Here is a 19,589-nt window from a genome sequence, read left to right as displayed (position 1 = left end):
AGAACTTGGGTCTTAGGGGTAGTGGGGTACAGATGGAGCAGGGAGAACAGGACCTTGGGGAGGAGGGAGGACTTCCAAACCAGGAAAAGCAGCAGGACCTCCTGGTGCATGCCTGTTGTCTCATTGACTGGGAAGCTGAGGCAGGGAAATCACAAGTTTAAGGCCAGCCTAAGGTACAAAGTGAGCTCCAGGCCAGCCTGGACAATTTATTGAGACCCTGTGTTAAAATATAAGGCAAAAAGGGGGCTGGAGATGTAGCTCAGTGGGTGAAGCTCTTGATTCAATTCCTAGACTGGAAAAATAGGCAAAGTAAAACCAAAATACTGGCAAAGCCCCCAGTGCCCATTACCTAGTGTTCAGGTGCTTTCCCGCAAAGTGCTTGTAACTGCAACTATCCCTTTTTCTTTTAAAAATTGAGCAGCCCCTACTTATGACACTTGGCTCTTCCCCATGACGAAAGGGAGGGTGTACTTTATTATCTGTTTCTGCATAGTTTTGAAATTTTTCTTAACAAGAAGTCAAAGAAATAAAAGCAACATTTACTTAAACATAATGTGATTCTCTGCACTACCATTTTCCAATACTTTAGGCTGAATCTCCAGGGAGTTCTGACCTTGGAATGTGTTCCTGCAGACAGACAGACATCTGTGGCAGGACAGTTCTAACCTCGGCTCTTGACTTTGAACATACCATATTTTGCTTCCCTGAAGGAGGCAACTCCACTTGAGGGATTTGTGTTCTTGACTAAGGCAGACAATAGTCGCAAAGCAGTAGCCAGGCATAGAGGAACCAGTCTTTAACCCTGGCACTTGAGAGACTGAGATGGGAGAATTTTTTAGTTCAAAACTAGCCTGGGTGCATAGCAATAGGCTGTCTCAAAAAGTAGGGTGAGGGCTGAAGTTGGCAGAATGCTTACCTGCCCTGCCTCTCTCTCTCTACCTCCCTCTCTCTCTCTCTCCCCCTTTCTCTCTCTCTCACATATAAAATGTAGTATGGGGAGTCAGCATTAAGAATTTCATGTTTTAATTTCTTTCTATTACATATATTTATTTTGTGTTGTGGGGGAAAGGTATGGCTGTACATATACCACAATTAAAGTAGAGAAAGCACAGGACAACATTCAGGAGTAAGTCCTCTCCTGCTACCATTTGGGTTCCTAGGATTAAACTCAAGTGCAAGCACCTTTACCCTCTGAGCCATTGATGGCCCTGAACTTCATATGGTCTCACCTGATGCATGTGCACGCTCAAATACTTGGGCTCCTGACTTCTGCTTGTTCAGGAACTAAGTCAAACACACAAGCAGTTACCCCCACACATGAGCTGTGTGTGCAATGTCCTCAAAAACTGTGAGAGAGGCTGGTTGCCTTTTCCTGGGGTTCCTTCCTCCTACTGTGGCATTTCTGTTGGATGAAGCAACCAGTAGAGTTCTGCTTGAAGAAAGCCTTAGCATGACAGTGTACTTCAGAGCTTAAAATGAAGAATTTCCATTCTCATCAGATGCTCCTAGTTAGCAAGGTTTGAAATAAAAAACTCACAGATGCACGGGCATTCCCACAGAGGTAGGAGGTTTCAGATGAGTAAAAAACCAGATGTCCTGAATTCTAGACTTCTTTGACTGAATGTCATGTAACTCACGCTGGCCTTGAACTCTCTATGTAGCTGAGGATTACTTCAAACTTTTGATTCTCCTACCTTCAGCTGCTAAGTTGGAATTCTAGGGGCCATCACAGTGGGTTAATACAGTGTTGGAGCTTCATGCTTTGGGGCAGGCATTATACCAACTGTGCTACAGCCCCAGCTAAAATTCTGCACTTTTGCTCTGAGTTGTTGGTTTACAGATCTGAGCAGACAGCACCAAAAACAGAACTAGTTGAATATCTCCTTTTTAATTTGTATTTCTTTGGGTATCTTGTGTGCATGTCTAGTGCCTAATGCCCACAGAGACCACAAAAGGGGTTCAAGTTCCCTGAAACTTGAGTTACAGATGGGTGTAACCTGCCATGTGGATGCAAGGGACCAAACCTGGATGTTTCATAAGAGCAGCCAGTGCGCTTAACCAGCAAGTCAACTCTTTAGCTACCCCCAATGTTTTAATCTACCCTTATAGTTAAGGAGCTTGAACCTGAAATCTACTTTTATCACTTATAAATCTAAAATATGCAATAAAACAACTGGCAACTCTATTCTTTCACAAAATCTTAATTGTGAGATAAAAGCCATCTTTTTCACCTAGACAGAATTCTATGTGCATTTTCTAGCTACCATTTCCTCATCTTCAGTAGCCATTCAGCAGGCGACTCAACATCTCTGAGTAAAAGCTGAAGATGACACATTTTCATCGTGTCTTGCACAATTTTTGTGAAATTGAATGATGATATACATGTCGTTAAAATGGTGTCTATAAATTCTCAAAACAGTTGCGCCTCTCTTCATACAGTGAGGAGTTTAGGGTACCAGGAATGATGTGCCAAAATCTCTTCCAACATACACCTTTAAAAAACCCACCAACAAAAAGAAAAGGAAATTCATGCATTAAAATGCCACTTTTACTGTCTGCTTGGGTTTTGCTTTTAATTTGGGGATTAGTGCTGTATTGAAGGAAAAGAAAAGGTCCTTCTCCAAAAATCTAACATAGGTCAAAATATTCAAAAGAATCATCAATCACCTCAAATTGCATAAAACTGAAATAGAATGGAAGAGTAAACCCACAGGTTATATCTTTGCAGACCATCTATCTTTCATCAGTATATTTGTTTCCTTTTAAAAACAATTCTAGCTGGGTGGTGGTGGCGTACACCTTTAATCACAGCACTCAGGAGGCAGAGGCAGGCTGATCTCTGTGAGTTCGAGACCAGCCTAGTCTACAAGAGCTAGTTCCAGGACAGCCTCCAAAACTACAGAGAAACCCTGTCTCGAAAAATAAACAAACAAAAAACAATTCTAAATTTACATTTATTATGTGTCTGTATGTGTGAATACAAGTGGGAGTCAGAGGACAACTTTCAGGAGTTGTGTCTCTCCTATCATGTAGGTTCCAGGAATCAAACTCAAGCTGTCACTCTTAGTGGGGAGTGTCTTTACCCCTGAGCCATCTTACTGACTCAATGTGTTTCAAACAAACAAAAATATTCTCTACAGGTGAATCTCTGAGCTGACAAAATTCTGTGTGTCTTTTACCATTTTCATGACTTAAATTATCCAATGTGCAAAATAGTTGTGTTTTTTAATCTTAAGATAAAATACCTATGGAAGGACAGTCTGTCTCCTTAATTTTTTAAATGATGAAATAGGGACTTTGAAGGAGTGACTCGTGCCTGTAATTCCAGAACTTGGAAGACAGGGCAGGAAAGAGCAAGTGTTTAGGCTACCACAAACTGAAACTGCTTCGAAAGAAGGGGGAAAATATGTGTGTAATAAATTAATGTTGGTGTTTAATTCTATACCTGGTATGTTAAGATCTATTTTCCTTAGGAATCCTTACAAATTTTCAATGCTGTCACCCTCAATAAAGCCTACCAGTGGCCATACTCGGGGCAGGAAGGGTTACGCCACAGACTTAAGCACATATCCTCAAACAATCCCTCACAGCTTTAGTTTGCTTTGAAGTAAGAGCTATTCCATTCCATGGTAGCAGAGTTCAGGTTTCTGCTCCAGGAAGTAGATCTGGGATCACCATTGAAGTTCTGCAATTTCTCCAGAAGGAAAAATCAGACAGCTTGACAAATTTACACAGTCCCAAGCTGTGTAGTTCATGCATGTCTTCATGCAGAAAAGGATGTCTTCCACAGTCATCGCTGTCACCTCATCCTCTGGAGTCCTCTATTCTTAGTTCATTCTACTGCCTCCCCTGTACTCCTCCCTGCTCTCCACCTCTGTCTGAACTCTAGCCTTGATCTTTCCTCAAGCCACATGCCACAGTTTAATTTCCCCAGCACTTCCTGCACTCTCTGAAATGCACACTAAAGCCACTGAAGATCAAGGCAGCTGGTCAGGCTCAGTTCTACAGCATGGCTATTTTGTGGTCCTAGTAGTGAACTTTAAATATAGTCGGAGTCTGACAATATGGGTAAATGGTTTCACAGTGTTGAGCAATAAGTAATCACAGTTTAGGGAAATCAGAATAATCAACCCCCCACCCCAATACATATGCAGTATCTCAAGAGAAAAACAAGATCTCCTCTCCCCCAGCAATTACTGTCATCACATCTTGTCTCACTATTACAAAGTCCCTTGAAAACTCCTTTTGTTGCTGTTCTGGGATAGCATCTCGTACCCTGGCCTAGCCTTGAATGCAGTAAGGAGCTCAGGGTGACTTTGAACTCCATCCTCCTTCCTCTACTTCACTAGTCTGAAGATTCCTTGTGACTTTCAAAGATGAGGTTTCTTGTGCGACCCTGTGATCTCAGTTACTCAGAAATGGGACAAGAAGGAGGAGGAAGAAGGAGAAGAAGAATAGGAGGAGGAGAAGGGGTTGGTCTAGAGGACTTCAGGAGCGACACCACGGGAACCAGGAACTGATGGACCACATATGTAGGAGGCAGAATGGCATCTTGATACAGTAATCAGTGATTGTATAAAGAGAATTGTAGTGAAATAGTCCTTCTGTGGCACTGACCACGCCCATTGGGGGTGGAGCCATGGGCAGAAGTGACCTGTGGAAGGAGGTCGGAGAGGGAGGTCGGAGAGAGAGCCCGGAAAAGATCTCTTGCTGGCCTGACTCGGACAGGAGAGCATCGGGTTGAATTTCCTGGTGTTCATCTGTCTAAGTTGTAAGTTATTTCTCCCTGAATAAACATCTATTCAGCCTATTTGTTTATCCTGATCCTTATTTAACCGATAGAGAATGACAGAGCGACACATTGTGTTCATTCATCATCTCCTCACCACCAGGGTTGGGGTTCCCATACCTGCCACTTTCCAGTTCAGAACACTGGGGGAAGAGTGTGTGTTTATGCCTGGGTGAGCCTGTGCTCAGATGTGTGTTTGTGCGGAACACAACAAAAAAACTACTCTAAAACTTTCCTGGAATGTCTATGAAAAGCCCATTTCTAGGGCTGGCAAGAGAGCTCAGTAAGTAAAGAGCTTGCTGCTTAAACAAGAAGATCTGAGTTCAGATCACATATTAAACAGTGAGTTGCAGAGGTGTATGTCTATCAAACCAGTGCTGGGGAGGCGGAGACAGGAGGCTCTCTGGAGTAAGCCAGGCAATCTAGCTGAATCAGGAGTTTTCATCTCACCGATGAAAGAGTACAACACCTAATATCTGCATCTCCCCCCCCAGCCACACACAGGTGCCCCTCACACACTGAACACATAGGAGACAATGTTCCTGCACTTAAGAGTCCCCTTCCTTTGAAATCGGCGGAGCAAAGCATTTAAATTTACCTCCCCACTATTTGCTTTCCCTTCCTTCTGGAAGAACTAGTCCTGTTCCCAGGGAAACGGAGGCAGAGTTCTGACTGTCCTCCAACGGATTCCATACCAACTCCTCTGCACTGCTCCCCGCCCACTCCAGCCTGTGCCTTTTTTATGGGCGTCTCCTAGCTGCAGCAACCAACTGCTGGGCTTTTTGACAGCTCTCTGACACTGTGTTAATTAAGGTTCCCAGTTAAGACTTCTCTTCCTCCTCCCACATGCATAGAAAATCGTATTTTGGTCTCACGTTTCCTACTTGGTGAATCTGCCTGAAAGGACAGGACACATCCTATTCCCAGTGACAAAAGACAAAAACAGTGATTTGGGGGCATCTTAGAACCTCTCAGGAAAACTAAGCATGTATTTGTAACAACTGTTTCTTTGGGTGGGATATGTGGGCTTCCCAAATCTCCCATAAGAGTCTGTCCTCACCTCTTCCTTATCTTTCCACTCCCAAAAGCTTTCTCCAGCCCTATAAGGCTATCTAGAACTCCAGTCTCTCCTCCCTAGACACGGGGGCTACCCACTTTGGACACAGCCATTCATGCCCCGTGTAGAACTTGTAGCCTGTAATTAGCTTCTCATCTAGACAGTCTTCTGGCTGATAAAGAGATTCTCCTCATTAGACACTGCTATTGTCAGTACCTCTGTCTCCAGTCCTAGGTGCAGGGACATTCAGTGGGAAGATCACATCTGCTCAATTGGATTGGTCCAACAGCCTACCATGGTTTGGATGGTTATGTGGTCCCCATCCTTCTCTAGTGGATGCCTCCCTGGACAATGCATCCATTAACTGTTTGTTCTAACAGTCATCACTCTATCCCTGTAGCACCATAGCAGGCTTCCATCTCAGACCCTCCCCAACTGAACCAACCCTGAAACAGTAAACTTCCATAAGCAAGGCTCTTCCTAGCTCAGCCCTCAGAAGCTCTGTTGCCTGGAGAATGAAATCCACATCTGCCTGGCTGCAAGACCCACTGCCATCCACTTGACCACACTTTCTGTCTACAACCTGTCTTGGTGTCTTCAATTTTGGTGAAGTTGTCTGCCTTTACACTTCCTCACAATAAGCCCAAGAATATAGAGCTAGACTTCAATCATAAAGTTAGTGATGTACCTTGTTTATACTTCACCTCTCTGCATGTTTGCCTCTGAAATTGTCCCTCATTCCTCAATGTAGGGGCTCCACATAAAATACTGGAGAGAAGCTGCCTTGCTGGTGCCAAAAAGTTGAGTAGAAATCAATTATATTCTAGCGATTACCCCTCCTTATCTCCCTCCAAATTCTGCAACAGGGTTTCACACAATTTCTCTACTCAAGAAGGCTGTTTCTCCTCTCTGTTCAGCTAGCAACCACTTCAGAGCAAGCCCAGCTCAACTTCTACCCTTTTGTAAACTCTCTCCTTATTATTCTCCACCCACAATGATTCTCCTTATTCCACCTCCCAGAAGTTATAAGCTTTCGATGAGCATCCAGCATTTGATATTAAACAATTCTTATGCTCTAAATATTACATGCAAATCTTATCTTTAAAAAAGTACACAAGGGAGTCTGGTGGTGGTGGTGCTGGCCTTTGATCCCAGCACTTGGGAGACAGAGACAGAAGGATCTCTGTGAATTTGAGTTTGAGGCCAACCTGGTCTACAGAGTGAGTTCCAGGACAGCCTGGACTGTCTTGAAAAAAAAAAGTACTCTAGCTTGGGAATAGGGAAGAGGCATAGGAAGCAGTCACAGAAAGGGGGAGAGTTTCTGGATGGGATGATAGAAAACATTGGGCAATTAATAGTACATGTGAATGTACATAATGTCTATGAACTGTACCCTTAAAACGGTTAAAGTTGGGAGCCAGTGAGATGTTCAGTGAGTAAAAGTGCTTGTCTCCAAGCCTGATAACCAGATTTGGATCCTCAATCTATATCCTCTAACATTGATGGCATGCATAGCCACAGCACTCATGCACCTATACAAATACAAAAAAAGTTAACATTTTAAAAATAAATAGCTGAAGTGGTTTGTTTTAAATAAATACATGCTAAAATAAAGTGGTATATTTTACATTATGTATATTTTATTCTGGGTTTGTATGCCTGTGCATGTGTGCATGTGCGTGTGTTTGTGTATTTATACTAAGCAAGTGTCTACCACTGAGTTACATGCCCAGCTCATGTTGTATATATTTTACTACTGTCAAAAATAGTACATCTCAATTGGCAAGGATTGAATCTTATACTTCATTCACCCTCCCAAGTCCAAGAATAGTGCTAATGACTGTTGGGCCAATTGGTCAAATTAACAAGCACTGCCTTATAATGCTGATAGTAGTATTTAATACATATGGACCACTTTATAGTATATAAACCCCTTCAAACTAACTCAGTGCAAACACTTGACTGAAGTACAATCTGATGATGTATGAAAGAATTTTACCTTTGTTTCATAAATGAACAAACTAAGGCTTGAAAGACACATGAACTCAACTGCAGTTCAACAGAAAGAACCAAGCAGAGCTGAGAACCATCAGGGTCTCCTGAGACGGAGAAATTCCACAAATTTGCTCATTTGTCCAATGGTTCCTTTTTTCCTGAGAACAACCACACACAAGAGTTCATATCACAGCTAGGGGTGTGGCTCAGTGGTAGGAGCACTTGGCTAGTAGGTATGAAGCCACGAGTCCAATCTGAAATATTGAGGGCCTGGACTTTATGCCCTTAAATGTCCTTAGCCCACTCAGAACACATAAGGGGCAGTCCAAAAGATCCTGACCTCTCAGTCTAATCCCTACCCCATAGCCAGCTGCTCCCACAAGCCTATCATTCCAGGCTGCCTGATCCAACATGGCCACATGTTACTGGGGTGGCCAGACTGACAGGAGACAGCTCCATGGAGAATGGGGACATCTAAACTGGAAAGAATGCAGCCAAACTGGAATGTCTGCAGGTTAGAAAAGTTGTAATCATGGAATTGATACCAATTAAGGACAAAGAACCCTTTAGGTATGGAAACAGTTAAGTCTTCTCTTTAAAGACCTGCTCTCCCCTCCCATGAGGTTAGAGAGTGGTCCTGTACTTTCAGGGACAGTGCATATTCAGGATTACTGCTGTGACAGGTTTCCATCCTCCTAGACTTGCCTACAGGTTAAAGCTGAGCATACTGCTTGATCCAGAGGAAGCCTGTTTCTAGACTCCCACGTGTGTGGGAGAATATCAGCGTTAAAGGTTTTGACAAGCGATGGAGGCAGCCTAACTTACCTGGAAATGAAAACCCCTAAACTGTCCTGTGTGATAAAATTTCTCTCTATCTCTGGGTATAACCTGATACTTTCTGCTGCCATTCCTGTCTCCTGGTTTGTTTTTTAAAGACAGAATCTCATACATTCCAGGTTGGCCTAAAAACCACTATGTAGCTGAGGATGATCTTGACCTTCTGATCCTCTTGTCTCTACCTCCCATGTGCTGAGATTATAGACGTGGGCCACCACACCCTGTTTATGTGGCACTGGAGACTGGACCTAGGACCCACTGAATGCTTGACAAATACTACCAATTGAGCTACATTCCTAGCCTTCTTTACTATCTTAAATCTTAACAGTACAGGAGCTGTTTTCCTCTCCTTGAGTTGTAGTTGAACTTAAAACACAATCTTCCTTATAGATCATGTAGAGTCTACCTCATGGACTAAATACCCCCTCACAGATAAGGAGGACATGCCAGCACACATATCCTAAGTTCAAGAACTCTTGAGTGACCTTTAAAAAAAGCACTCCACTCTTCCTGAGGCCTTCTTCGGCAATGCATTCCACACTGGGGCTGGGGGTGGGGGAGCAGGGATTACCACAGTCCCAAGCCTCTGAACTGTGGGTATAATTAGGCACCACATCCATTAGCACGCCACCAACGTCATCTAGAGCCACCAGCATCTGTTGACAGATCACATACCCAGCATATCACTGAAATGGCAAGTGCAGAGACTGTGGCCCACAATAGAAACAATGGCATCTTGTCCACTCCTGCTTCCAACAGTGGCTCATAGGACAAATATAGAGGCCACTGCTCTGGCTGCACTGAGCTCATGGTTCCATACAGTTTCACTGACAGCAGCAGGTTCTCTACCAAAAGTGGAAAAGTCTGTGTGCACATCCATTCCGGTCTGTATTCTGAGCAAGTCAAGGCTTTGCTTCCCCTAGCATTACCAACACCTATCTAAGCTATCTGTTTTTTTCCTTTTTTCCAGTGTATTCCAGGCTAGCCTCCAACTTGCAGCAATCCTCCTGGCTCAATCTCTTGTGTGCTGGGATTATGGGCATGTGATAGCACATTCAGCTCAATACATCTTAGGTGGGAAATGATGATTGTCTTACACTTTTTGTAACGTTTTTGAAGAGGGTCAGGTAATATTTCAGCACGTACTTCAAGTGCTATTACAATGGTAGTAACAGGTCACACAGGAATCCTAAAACTAAAACAAAAAATTTGAACAATACCACTTACACAAAATATCATAAATACATTTTTAAATTAAATTGCCAAAAGCATAAGGATGTGGCCTCAGAATCTAGCAATGTCTCTACTTGCTTTGCACTGTATCTTCCTACAATTAACAGAAACTTCTGGAATCAGACTCTGGCTTTCAGAAATGATGGGTAGTCTCCTTGTTCTATCCCTAAGCTGTGTTATTTATTGTTCCTCATAAGAAATGACCAATCTTCAAAACAAAAACATAAAAGCTGAGTTATTTTTTAAGCCATGAAAAAATGTAATCAAGCTTGTTGAGAAAATTAAAAAAGGAAACAAAATGTTCATTGCTAGAATTAAAGCCACTTTTCAACTTCTTACCAAGTGATCACACACCAACACATCCAGACGGTACAAGTATAACCCTCAAGGCCATGAGCCTCAGTTTCTAAATGCATGGGTCTCAATCCCTTGTTTCCAACAAAGGGAGTAATGACAGACACCTCAGGAAGTGAGGTGGGGGTGGAAAGGTAGCACCATCCAGGTTTCAAAGCAATAGTAAGAACAGAATCATTACTGAGAATTTAAGAGAGAGTGGACAAGAAAAAATAAATACAGATGTTAAAGTCACGCTTGGTTATTTGATAACTACCCAAGCATGAGGCCTTGCTCCAGCTTGCTCACACCACTGGGGGAGATGGCACATAGATTTCCAACACTAAACACTCACTGTGTACACATTGTCACACTAAGTAGCTACTTAAAAGTAGTCTCCTAGAAGGGAAATCCACCTTCCTCATGCCCAGAAAAAAAAATTGAGAAGAGTAGGCATGAGGCACTGGCTTGGGCAACTAGCTTTTGTTGCAATGCTGGCTTAGTCTGTGGTCTTGCCCAACCATCCAGGCTCTTGCCTAGCCAAATCGAGGTAGAACTTAGCCTCCTGGTGAGTGTTCCCTATTTATTTTAGCCAAGAGGATCAAGAAGAAACCCTGAAGTCGTGGAATGTTCCATTAGGCCCCAGGGAGCACCAACCAGGATGGGAAGGGAGCTCTTAGGAGCTGGCTGCCTCCTTCATCCCTGTGTGCTTACCTCAGTGAACTATAAATAGAGAGTAAAATGATTATTACTTTGTGGGTAAATGTCTAGGGTTCTACATCATCACCCTCTAAGGAGTGCAACATGTTTAATAAATAGTCTTCAACCATCCTTTGAGCCAGACCTATGGAACTTCGGGAAGAGCGGGTTTTCATTTTATTTTAGTGGGGAGACAGGCTTGGGACAAATGATGACAGCAGGGCCTGTCACAGAACAACTTTAGGCCAAGGTCATGGATGAGAGCAGACCTGAGAATCTCAGATTCTAGCCTAACAAAATCTCTTGAACATCATTTGTTTTCCGACTTATGTTAACTTACACACTTACACACACACACACACACACACACACACACACACACACACAGGGAGTCCTGCCTGTTCCTGGATGTGTTGTCCTTTCTTTTGGGGTGGGGTGGGGTGGGGTGAGGGGCTGGGAGAACAGCACCTCCACCAGGGGGCCTCTTCTAGTGGCCACAGCCGGCGACATCCCCACCCCATGGGGACCGGGGCACAGACACGTGTGGGGGACCCTGCTGACCTTCCTCTGCTGTTTCTCCCAGGCAGGGTCGAGGAGCAGGTCTCGGTCCCACTCCTCCTCCTGGATCATGTACTCATCTTCGTCGTAGACGTAGTTGTACTGCACTCCGGGCTCTATCTGGTTCATGGCGCTGGGCGGCTGGGGCGGCTGGGAAGCGAGCGCGGCGCGAGGGATGGACAGACAGATGGAAGATGGATGATGGCTGATGGATGGAGAGGCGGCGGGCTGCGGTGACCTTCGCGCAGTTCCTGGGGCGGCAGAGTCTCCGGCGAAGCACCAGCACGCCGGCAAGCAGTGCCCGGTGGATTAATAGCCCACTGAGAGTCACGTGCACTAGGCCCCGCCCACACAGACCCCGCCCATTCCCCCGCTTCCAGCACGTGCGGTTGGCTGGCAGGATAGCCCCGCTCCCGGTCCCGCCGCCTTGACTCCTCCCACCCCTGCTCCCTGTTGGCTCCCAGGGCACCTCGGACAGCGACCTGGAGTGGAGTGAGAGACCAGGGAGAGAGGAAAGAGAACTGGGGAGATGACACCTGTGGACCTCGTCCCACCTTGTGCAGCGCACCCACGGGTTCCAAAGACACGCTGCAAAGTCTACAGGGTCTACACCAGTTAGCTGAAAAATATCCCTCCTCCTTTCTCTTCCTCTCCCTTTCCTCTCTCTCTCTCTCTCTCTCTCTCTCTCTCTCTCTCTCTCTCTCTCTCTCCCCTCTCTCTCCCTCTCTCCCTCTCTCTCCCCCTCTCTCTCCCTCTCTCTTTCTCTCTCTTCTCCCTGCTGTGTGTGTCTGTCGACTTCTCTCTCTCCCTCCTCCTCTCCTTCCCTCCCCTCCCTCTATCACTTCTGCCCACTCCTCACTTTCCTCTCCCTTCTCCTCTTTCCCTTCTCTGCCTCTCCTCCACTTCCTTTTCCCTCCTTCCTCCCTGTTCCCCCTCTTCCTGTTCCTCCAAAGCTCCCCCTTCCTTTCTCCTCTCTGACCCCTTCCTTTCTCCTTGCTAACCCCCAGTCCTCTCCCCCCCCTTCTCCATCCTTTCTTACCCCCTTTAAAAGCCCCTGAATACTCCGTTTCTTGCCTTCCCACCCTCACCTGCAGGACTCGGAGGAAAAAAAACTTGAGCCAACTATATCAAAATGTCAGGAACCAAGGCAAAGCAGGAAGGGTCCAGCACTCACCTGCCAGCCATAAATTAAGAGAACCAACAATGACCTACTTTCGGCCAGATTCTCCTTACATTTCCGTTTCTTCCTGCCTTGCTGCACTTGTGCCCTCTTATCTACAAGTCCTGCTTAGCTGTTCCCCACGGATTATGCCACCCAAGGAAGCAAAGCCAAGAGCCATGGGACAAGAAGGCTGATATTTCAAATCAATCATGTATTAACCATTTGCTATAAGCTGAATACTGCTTAGGTGCCCGGTAATCTGAGAGGGTGGGTGCCTCTAGTCAAGTTTATATCCCAGTTTAGTAAGTGTTGCCAGCAGATGCTACAGGACTGTTAGTGGCTCAAGACCACTAATTAGCTGCCATTTTGCAAGAGGAAGTATGTTCGCCTGGAATTGCCGAGTTCTTTAGAAGTTTGACGTCTACCATTTTGCAGAAAAACTTAAGCAATCAGCAAATGAACTGCATTTAGTGTTTTACAAACACTCTTCACCCCAGGCAAGCTTGGATTTTGCCTGTTGGTTGATCTCCTTAATAATGCCATCACATGTAGCACAGGCTGGTCTTGAACTGGCTGTGTAGCCAAGAATGGTGTTGAACTCCTGAATACAGATATCACCAACATGTGCCACCATATCTGGTATATGTGATGCTGGGGATCAAACCTAGGGTTTTGTATATGCTAACCAAGTGCTTCACAAATTGAGCTATCTCTCCAGCCCCTACTTTGATATTTTGAAGTTTGCTTTAGATTAAAAGCCAACTCTCTGAACAAATTTCTCAAGGTACTACTGTACTTGTGTTTGAAAATCAACCAGAGACTTAAGATTCCAGATCAAGGGAAATACACAGCACCAAACTTGAAGAAGCTACACTTGAATGGAAAACACTGGGAAACAGAGGTGTTGATCAAGGCAAGGAACTACAGTGATCACCAAAAAGCAGGGCATAAATAACAATAAACAAAAATGGTGATGGTCTAAACTTCCTGCCTGGGGAAAGTTCTCAAGGGAACACAGGCACAGCTCAGTGGTTTCCCTAGAGGAGGAGGGCTGGTGATGGGAGTGTAGAAGGTTACTTGGGTTTTTTAGACCAATTACAGAGAAAGAGTTGAGGAGACAGAAAATCCTGGGGATTCACAGAGTTCCTTAGAGTTCAATCAGCGACCACATGGGAGTTAAATATCTGCAACCAAGACAAGAAGTTCCCAGAAAGGGCCAGAAGGAATGAGTAAGGGAGCTCACAAAAAGCCCATAACAGTTCCTGCTTTACTTAGCCAGAGTGGGAAATCTCACATCACGGAATATCAGAGAACTCAGAAGTGAGAACAAATTGGTTCTTGATGGAATGACCTGCCTGAAAAAACCTGAGAGAAATAAAAAAAAAAAAATAGTAAAGAACAAAATGATTTCTAGAGATTTTAATCATGTCCCTAAACAAAACACAAAAAATATCTATAGCTTTCCTTTCTTTTTTGTTTTTCAAGAAAGGGTTTCTCTGTGTAACCCCGACTGTCTTGGAATATGCTCTGTAAAGCAGGCTGGACTCAAATTCACAATCTGCCTGCCTCTGCCTCTAGGTGCTGGGATTAAAGGTGTGTGCCACCACCACCCGACTAAAATTATCTCTAGCATTTAAAAACATTTGACATTCACCAAGGTGAGGTGGGACTAGTAAGTAGAGGCCAGTAGACACTCTGCTAGCAAACCCAAGGTTCAGTTCCAAAGGCCATAAAAAAATAATTTATAAAGAACCTACCTGTGGTATAGACTGAATACAACCAGGAAACTGAAGAAGAGGGAACATTTTACAAATTGCTCAGTAAGGTATCCAATGAAAACATAAGAAAAGAAAACTCCAGATCTGAAGAACACTTATGTGTTGGTGGTGGAAATGTAAAACTTCGACCACTATGTTAATCAGTATGGACAAAAATGAAAAATAGATCTCCCATATGACCGAACTATCCCACTCCTGGGTATACATTTGAAAAACTCCATGTCAACACATTACAGAGCTATTTGCACATCAGAAAGGCATATTGCATGCTTTCTCTCATTTGTGGATCCCAGACTGCACATAAATCCATAAAACAATGTGTACAAATAGGACATGAAAGATGAAACTGCCTAGGGGAATGAAGGGACTAATGAGAGGGGGAGCAAGGCAAAGGGGAGAATAGGGAATTATGGGGTGAATAAGCTCAAAGTACAATATATACTTGCGTGGAAATGCCTTTATATAACCCAGCACCGAATATAATGCACATACATGTCCCTATATAGCTCAATACTATATATAATGCACATATATGCTCTTATATAACCTAGTATTATATATAGTACACACACACACACACACACACACACACACACACACACACATATCCCCAAGGTTCTTTAGGAAAATCAGTTGCAAAAAATTTTAACACAGTTTTTGTAAATTAGATCCATGATCATCAAATGGACTTGTCCATAATTGAAGTATGAGTTTAATATATTAAAAATCAATAAACATCCACAGCCATACCACCCTGAGCACACTTGATCTCATAAACTAAGCAGAATCAGGTCTGGTTACTACTTAGATGGGAATACCAGGTGCTGTAGGCTAATCAAGAAAAAGCATATGACCATCTCTATAGATAGGAAAAACGAGAAAAAAAAAAGCACATTTGACAGAACTCGGTATTACTATAGACACAGCTCCTAGGAAACTGGGAAGAAAGTTTCTATTTTCTGAGCACAACAATGAGGCTCTTACCGAGAACAACAACAATAAACCCTTGACACTCACAGGCCTGCCTGTTGCCAATTTCTAGTCAACCTTACACTGGAGGTTCTAGACGACCAGGCAGAAGAAAAAGTAGTTATTTACAGTGGAAAGAAACAATAAAACAGTGATATTGTAGTCTTTTATGTAGAATAGCTAGTGGGCTCCTCAAAGAATCTACTGGAACTAACTAAGCTGGCTTCTCAGAGGTGTAGGATGCAAACAAGGCCAATATACAAAAATCAGTTGTATTACATCTCTAGCTCAGATGGCTTCGCCAGCAAGATCCACCAAACAATTTAAAAAAAAAAAAACCTATAATCCTATGCAATTTCTTCCAGAAAACAGATTTCCAACTCATTTTGGAGACCAGCATCACCTATGCACCTAAACCAGGAATGGTCTCAAGAAAGAAGGTCCGTAGATCAAGTTCCCTCATCAACAGACATGAAGAAATCCACAAAGAGATGTGCGCAAGCTGAACCCAGAAATGTGTAAAGAATTTTAAATCTTGCAAATCGTATTTCCAACAGAAGACTTGTATCCAACATATAGCTGGCACAGTATGGTGGCACAAGCTTATGATCAAACACTTAGGAGGCAGAGGCAGGAGGATTGGTTGTAAGTCTATCATCCATTAGATGAGTTCTGGGACAGCCAGAGCTACATACAGAGTAGGAAAAAACAAAACATGTAAGAAATCCTCTAAATGCAACAGTAGAGAAACAATAGGTCTAACATACAGGCCTAGAAAAGAGAGCACTCTAACATTCTAACAGGTGTTCAGTGGCAGCAGACATCAGGAAAATGCAAATCCTCACACACTGTGGTAGGAGTTTAAAATAATACAACAGGGTAATGAAATAGCTCACCACATAGAAGCTTTGCCACCCAAGCTTAATGATCCAAGTTCAAGTCCAAAAAAAAAAAAAAAAAAAAACACAAGAAAAACAAGGTACAGTAGTGTTCACCTGTAATTCCAGAAGTCCTACAGTGAGATGGAGACAGATATGCATCTCAGCAGAGACATGAGAGACCCTTCGCCCAAAACAAGTGGAAGAAGAGAACTCCTGAAAATGTGTCTTACCTCTTCATGTGGGCGCACACTCACACAAATAAATAAATAAATAAATAAATAAATAAATAAATAAATAAATGTGATAAGAGCTTTTAAAGAAAACGCTTAGGGGTGGCAGATGTGTCATCATTTTGTACTGATGGTTTCACAGGTGCGTATGCATATCAAAATTCAACAGATCGTACATTTTAGATATGCAGAGTTCATTTTGCACTGATTATATCTCAACAAAGCTGTTGAAAAACTCTGTGTTTCTGTTTTCCTAACAATTAGGTTGGGCTCAGCACCCACAGATGGGGGTTCTGTCAGTATGTCTTACAAACCCCAATGTTTAACCTTCTGTCTGTGGTTAAAGCTTCTAAAGCTTTCTCTAATATGACTCTTGACAATGTTGCTCATCTCTGTACTCCGAGAGCATCTGATAACTGTAATCAGAGCCTTTAGGGCAAAAGCCTGGGCTCCAGCCTGCTACCCCAAAGCCTGGTTTGGGACAAAGGCATTGGATCTCCTGGATCCAGGTTTAAACCACCTGACGTGGGTGCTGGACTGAACTCAGGGAGTTCTAGAAGAGTAACAAGTGCTCTGAACTGTCAAGCCATCCTTCAGTCTCAGGACAACGTGTTCATTTGTTTGTTTTTAACTAATAAGCATAGCTGACACATATTGAACACTAATTTTGTGCCATGTGCTCCTGAGAATATTTTGGATGTTAACTAATTTAATTTTAATATCACAACAACCTTATATTTGCAGTAGGATAATCACCTCCAATTACACAGGAGAGAAATTAAGTGATTTACCCACCATTGTCCCAACTAGTAGTTGGTGGGATGTTTAACTTTTATCAACTTGGCCAGATTCCTAGATAATCTGGAAAGCCCACTTCTGCTGTGTGTACAGATTAGCATGTGGCCCCGAAGGTGAGTGGAGAGGCTGCATCATCCGATAGGCCGGGGCCAGAATGGATGGGGAAATTACAAGAATGGGGGAGTCTGTGCATGTGCACACTTGATCCTTGAGCTAGTGTGGGTTTTGCTTTGTTTTCTTGAGATTGTCACATGTGTGTGTCAGACTCCAGGTTCTCCAATCTTGGAACATGGACTCACGTTAGTGGCTATTTAGGGGGCTTCCAGAACTTAGCCTCTGACTAGGACTGCACCATTGGTCTCTCTATCTCTGAGTTCCTTCAGTTGGGCTGCTAGTTTCCCCTGCCCACAATCCGGTATGGACCTCTCTCACAGTGGTAGATGTAGATAATCTTAATTTCAGCCTCAAGTGTTCCCAGTAGCCTTTCTCTTCTGCTGACTTGAGACCCACTCTTGTCTCTCCTGGGTCCTCCCAGCTCCCTTTCTTGATTTCCTCTGTACTGCCTTTTGCAGTTCTCCTTCCTAAGAGAAACTTTAACTTTAGGAGCCACTGGCTACATAAGGAATAATTCATGTTGTAACTGACTTATTCTTTCTTCTTTAAGGCACATTATTTAGGGCACGTTGATACATCCAGGGAAATTGAGTAATGTAAGTTACTGACAGTTATCTATATGCATACATTTCTTTGTAGTAGCTGTGATGCAGTAATGCAGCTTCATTAAGCTCCTGCTATCTTCACACACACACACACACACACACACACACACACACACACACACGCCCCCATGAAGGGCTGTACCTTGGACTGTGTGCTTCCTTAAAACAAAAAACAGATGGACTGGGCCTGGTGAGATGGTTCAGTGGTTAAGAACAATTACCTTTCTTCTATAGGACCTGAGTTCAGTTCCCAGCACCCATTATCAGATAGCTATAACTCTAGGTACAGGGAATACAACAGCCCCTGTAGGCATCTGCATCTATTTTCACACAGACACACAGACACACAGACACACACACACACACACACACACAAACTTTTTTAAGGTAGGGCTGGGGATGTGCTCAGAAGTTAAGAGCACTTGTTGTTCTTTGCAGAGGACCTGAGTTCGGTTCCCAGTTCTCACATGGAGGCTCCCTATGTGTTGAACACTAGAGATATGGGTTACCTCATTTAACACCTGCTGCTATGGATCCCAGCTTTAAAGGCAGTAAACTGACACTGGGAGGAGTTTTGGACATGACATGCCCAAAGTCACTCTAATCAAACATGAAATAGATTATTATAGACCCCATATTCACAGTCAAGAGCTGTGTCATATTATTGTCTTATTGTTTTTCTAGACACATTTCCTTTGTATTAAGTTTTGTTTTGCTTTGTTTTTCTTTCTGATTTTTCAAGACAGGGTTTCTCTCTGCAACAGTCCTGACTGTCCAGGAACTTGCCTTGTACAGCAGGCTATCCTCAAACACAGAGATCCACCTGTCCCTGCTTCCCAAGTGCTGGAATTAAAGGCGTGCATGTGCAACACCACCGCCTGGCTAAGTGGGTTTGGCGGGGGTGGGGGTGGGAGAAGTGGGGGGATGGGAAAATTTTTCTATAATGTGATTTCTACACAATTTAAAAAGTTTTAACCACAATTTTTATTGATTCTTTGGGAATGTCACACCGTGCACACCAATCCCACTCATTTCCCAATCTCTCCATATCTGCCCTTGTAGCATCCCCCTCCGAAAGAAAACTTAAAAAATAAATTTAAAAAATACAAATAAGAATATCAATGAAAACAAACAAAAAACAAAAATAAGCAAACAGAAACCAAAATCCACTTTGCTCCTTTGTCTTTCCTGCCTCTCTGCCACCTCTTCATTCATCTTAGTGGCATTGGGAGCAGTGGCATGTCACACAGTATACCCTTTTGCCCAAACAGCTTTACTTCAAATCTTTATTATGTAGTGTGTTGGTGGTCAGGTTCAAGGCCACTGGCCTCTGGTATGCCATCAATATTGGACCCTCACCAAAATCCCTTTCAGAAATCCTGCTGTTGCCCCAAGTCATGGAGATCCTGCGGCTATGGTTCCCCAGGGCCAGTCACTTCACAGGCCCTAGCAGGTCATAGATGGGGTAGATGTTGGAATGTGCCCTCTCAAAGCCCTGGATGTCTGCCTGGGTGGTAGCTAAGCTAGATGGTCAGTCTGGGCTGCTGAGAC

General features: G+C 43.6%; 1 protein-coding gene across 1 annotated transcript in view; it reads right to left on the bottom strand.

Moving 5' to 3' along the window:
* The window catches only part of Actn2 (actinin alpha 2), a 67,891-nt gene extending 56,105 nt beyond the window's left edge, over window positions 1-11,786 (bottom strand). The window contains exon 1 of the mRNA XM_051194749.1: window positions 11,505-11,786. Coding sequence (XP_051050706.1) covers window positions 11,505-11,630 — 126 coding nt within the window. The 5' untranslated portion in view covers window positions 11,631-11,786. The remainder of the gene's footprint in view (window positions 1-11,504) is intronic.
* Window positions 11,787-19,589: the final 7,803 nt, after the last annotated feature.

This window comes from Phodopus roborovskii, unplaced genomic scaffold, assembly GCF_943737965.1.
Source record: "Phodopus roborovskii unplaced genomic scaffold, PHOROB, whole genome shotgun sequence".
In the NCBI taxonomy this organism is placed as follows: Eukaryota; Metazoa; Chordata; class Mammalia; order Rodentia; family Cricetidae; genus Phodopus; species Phodopus roborovskii.
The sequence above is the reverse complement of the archived record's forward strand: the minus strand, read 5'-3'. Positions and strand labels throughout refer to the sequence as shown.